The sequence below is a fragment of the Carassius gibelio genome, chromosome A18 (genome assembly GCF_023724105.1).
Source record: "Carassius gibelio isolate Cgi1373 ecotype wild population from Czech Republic chromosome A18, carGib1.2-hapl.c, whole genome shotgun sequence".
NCBI lineage: Eukaryota > Metazoa > Chordata > Actinopteri > Cypriniformes > Cyprinidae > Carassius > Carassius gibelio.
The window spans coordinates 394,957-398,005 of NC_068388.1; the positions used below are offsets into that span (position 1 = coordinate 394,957).

General features: G+C 49.8%; 2 protein-coding genes across 11 annotated transcripts in view; one reads left to right on the forward strand and one right to left on the reverse strand.

Annotated features, from left to right (window-relative positions):
* The window catches only part of LOC127934144 (transient receptor potential cation channel subfamily M member 7-like), a 48,416-nt gene that overhangs the window by 17,493 nt on the left and 27,874 nt on the right, over window positions 1-3,049 (forward strand). The window lies entirely within an intron of this gene.
* The window catches only part of LOC127934141 (ubiquitin carboxyl-terminal hydrolase 8-like), a 57,823-nt gene that overhangs the window by 7,209 nt on the left and 47,565 nt on the right, over window positions 1-3,049 (reverse strand). Inside the window, exons 11-13 of one of the 9 annotated variants that reach the window (XM_052531312.1) lie at window positions 2,556-2,993; window positions 1,588-1,662; window positions 1,226-1,518 (exon numbers count right to left, since the gene is read on the reverse strand). The exons of 6 other annotated variants lie outside the window; for them this stretch is intronic. In XM_052531312.1, coding sequence (XP_052387272.1) covers window positions 1,226-1,518; window positions 1,588-1,662; window positions 2,556-2,993 — 806 coding nt within the window. The remainder of the gene's footprint in view (window positions 1-1,225; window positions 1,519-1,587; window positions 1,663-2,555; window positions 2,994-3,049) is intronic. 2 more of the 9 variants (XM_052531314.1, XM_052531315.1) reach the window with 2 other exon arrangements.

Sequence of the window (3,049 nt, forward strand, 5' to 3'; positions counted from 1 at the left end):
TGCACACACACAGAGCAGTGAACACACACACACACTGTGAGCACACACCCGGAGCAGTGGGCAGCCATTTATGCTGCGGCGCCCGGGGAGCAGTTGGGGGTTCGATGCCTTTGCTCAAGGGCACCTAAGTCGTGGTATTGAAGGTGGAGAGAGAGCTGTACATGCACTCCCCCCACTCACAATTCCGTCCGGCCCGAGACTAGAACCCACAACCCTTCGATTGGGAGTCCAACCCTCTAACCATTAGGCCACGACTTTCCCTTCCCCTGCTGAAGGTGTGTGTGTGTGTGTGTGTGTGTGTGTGTGTGTGTGTGTGTGTGTGTGTGTGTGTGTGTGTGTGTGTGTGTGTGTGTGTGTGTACTTGTTGTCTCTGCTGAAGGTGTGTGTGTGTGTACTTGTTGTCTCTGCTGAAGGTGTGTGTGTGTGTACTTGTTGTCTCTGCTGAAGGTGTGTGTGTGTGTGTGTGTGTGTGTGTGTACTTGTTGTCTCTGCTGAAGGTGTGTGTGTGTGTGTGTGTGTGTGTGTGTGTACTTGTTGTCTCTGCTGAAGGTGTGTGTGTGTGTGTGTGTGTGTGTGTGTACTTGTTGTCTCTGCTGAAGGTGTGTGTGTGTGTGTGTGTGTGTGTGTGTGTGTACTTGTTGTCTCTGCTGAAGGTGTGTGTGTGTGTGTGTGTACTTGTTGTCTCTGCTGAAGGTGTGTGTGTGTGTACTTGTTGTCTCTGCTGAAGGTGTGTGTGTGTGTGTGTGTGTGTGTGTGTGTGTGTACTTGTTGTCTCTGCTGAAGGTGTGTGTGTGTGTGTGTGTGTGTGTGTGTACTTGTTGTCTCTGCTGAAGGTGTGTGTGTGTGTGTGTGTGTGTGTGTACTTGTTGTCTCTGCTGAAGGTGTGTGTGTGTGTGTGTGTACTTGTTGTCTCTGCTGAAGGTGTGTGTGTGTGTGTGTGTACTTGTTGTCTCTGCTGAAGGTGTGTGTGTGTGTGTGTGTACTTGTTGTCTCTGCTGAAGGTGTGTGTGTGTGTGTGTGTACTTGTTGTCTCTGCTGAAGGTGTGTGTGTGTGTGTGTGTGTACTTGTTGTCTCTGCTGAAGGTGTGTGTGTGTGTGTGTGTACTTGTTGTCTCTGCTGAAGGTGTGTGTGTGTGTGTGTGTACTTGTTGTCTCTGCTGAAGGTGTGTGTGTGTGTGTGTGTACTTGTTGTCTCTGCTGAAGGTGTGTGTGTGTGTGTGTGTACTTGTTGTCTCTGCTGAAGGTGGGCGTGGCTGCAGGTTTTCTGCTGGTCTCTGTGCTCAGCTCTTGGCTGATGTCTGGAGAGGAGTAAGAGCGTTTGAGTTTGGACTGCTCTCTCTCTCTCTCCTTCTCTCTCTTTCGCTCCTGCTCCTTCTCTTTCTCCGTCTCTGCGGGCGGAGGTTTGGGTTTAGCGGCGCTGGGCTGGACCTGAGGCGTGTGGACCTCCGGGGGGTACAGGTGCACGCGGTTGGTGGGAGAGTGGTAATATCTGTAGGTGCCCGTCACTGTGTCCAGAAACTGCAGAGACGAGGGTTAGAAACACCAACCAACAACAACAACAACACGACAAACTCCTGCTCCTCTGACCTTCATCCAGCCGTCCGGCAGCCCAGGGACGGTCCGGCCCATCTCCTCACTGTGTGCTCGGGTCAGAGACTCCCTCTGCAACACACACACACACACACACGTTACACACTCCTGTTCAAGTGTGTGATGTGGAGTTTTAACAATGTGTGAGCTGAGTTTGTTTCTTTCTTCTCAAAAACACACTTTGCACACATTTTCTCTACATATTATTTCTGTTTGATTGCCCCAAAATGTAACACTTAAAGCTGCAGTAGGTAACTTTTGTAAACATATATTGTTTACATATTTATTAAACCTGTCATTATGTCCTGACAGTAGAATATGAGACAGATAATCTGTGTAAAGATCAAGCTCCTCTGGCTCCTCCCAGTGTCCTATTGCCATTTGCAGTTACGGACCGCTCCCGGTAAAAAATCAACCAATCAGAGCTGTGGTCCGTCACTTTGTTTGTGTTCAAAATGTAGAAAAATGAACATAATAAGCGAGTACACCATGAATCCATTTTCCAAACCGTGTTTTTAGCTTGTCCTGAATCACTAGGGTGCACCTATAATAAGTGTTTATATTCGGACTATTTTAGATTGCTTCGGGGGTACCGCGGCGGAGTAACCCAGTACCTTTGTGATTCTTCATAGACATAAACAGAGAGAAGTAGTTCCGGCTACGATGTTCTTCCACAAGACGCAAGCAGTTCTGTTCATTAACCGCTAGAGCGTCAAAAGTTCCCTACCGCAGCTTTAAGCTGATGATGCCAATTTCCCCCAGCTGAAGTTTTGTTGTATTTTTATGTGAAATGATATAGTTAATATGCATCACATGAGCACGAGTGATGTTTCTACACAAAACAATCCCATAACATGTTGGGATGTATTTTTTGGTCAATATCAAACAGAAAGAGAGAGCGAGTGTGTGTGTGTGAGAGTGTGAATGTGTGTGAGAGTGTAAATGTGTGTGTGTGTGTCTCTCACAGCGCTGAAGGGTGCAGGTGAATCCAGGGACATGCTCTTCATGGCAGCGTCCAGCGGGACGTCCTTCTGCGCTCTCCTGTTCCTGTCGTCTCTCTGATCCTTCTCTTCTGCCGTCTGTCTCTCCAGCTTCTTCCTCTCCTGCTTCTCCTCCTCCTCCTCCTTCCTCTCGCTCTGTTCTCGCTGATGTCTCTCGGCCGTCTCTCTCTCCTCCAGGGCTCGTTTGCGCTGTTCCTGCTCTTTTCGGGCTTTCTCCATCAGACTGAGAGTCTCGGCGTGGATCTCCCTGCGCTCCTCTTCACTCAGAGCTCTGGACGGGTCCAGCGGGGGTTTAGCGGAGCGGTCGGGCATCACGGGGCCGTTGTGTGCAGCGGGGCCGTCGCTCACTGAGGGCTCTTCGCTGAGCTTTGCGGTCACTGCTGGTTTCTTGGAGCGGTCGACCTGCGTTCAGAGAAAGGTTAGTGTGTGTGTGTGTGTGTGTGAGGGCCCTGCTCCAG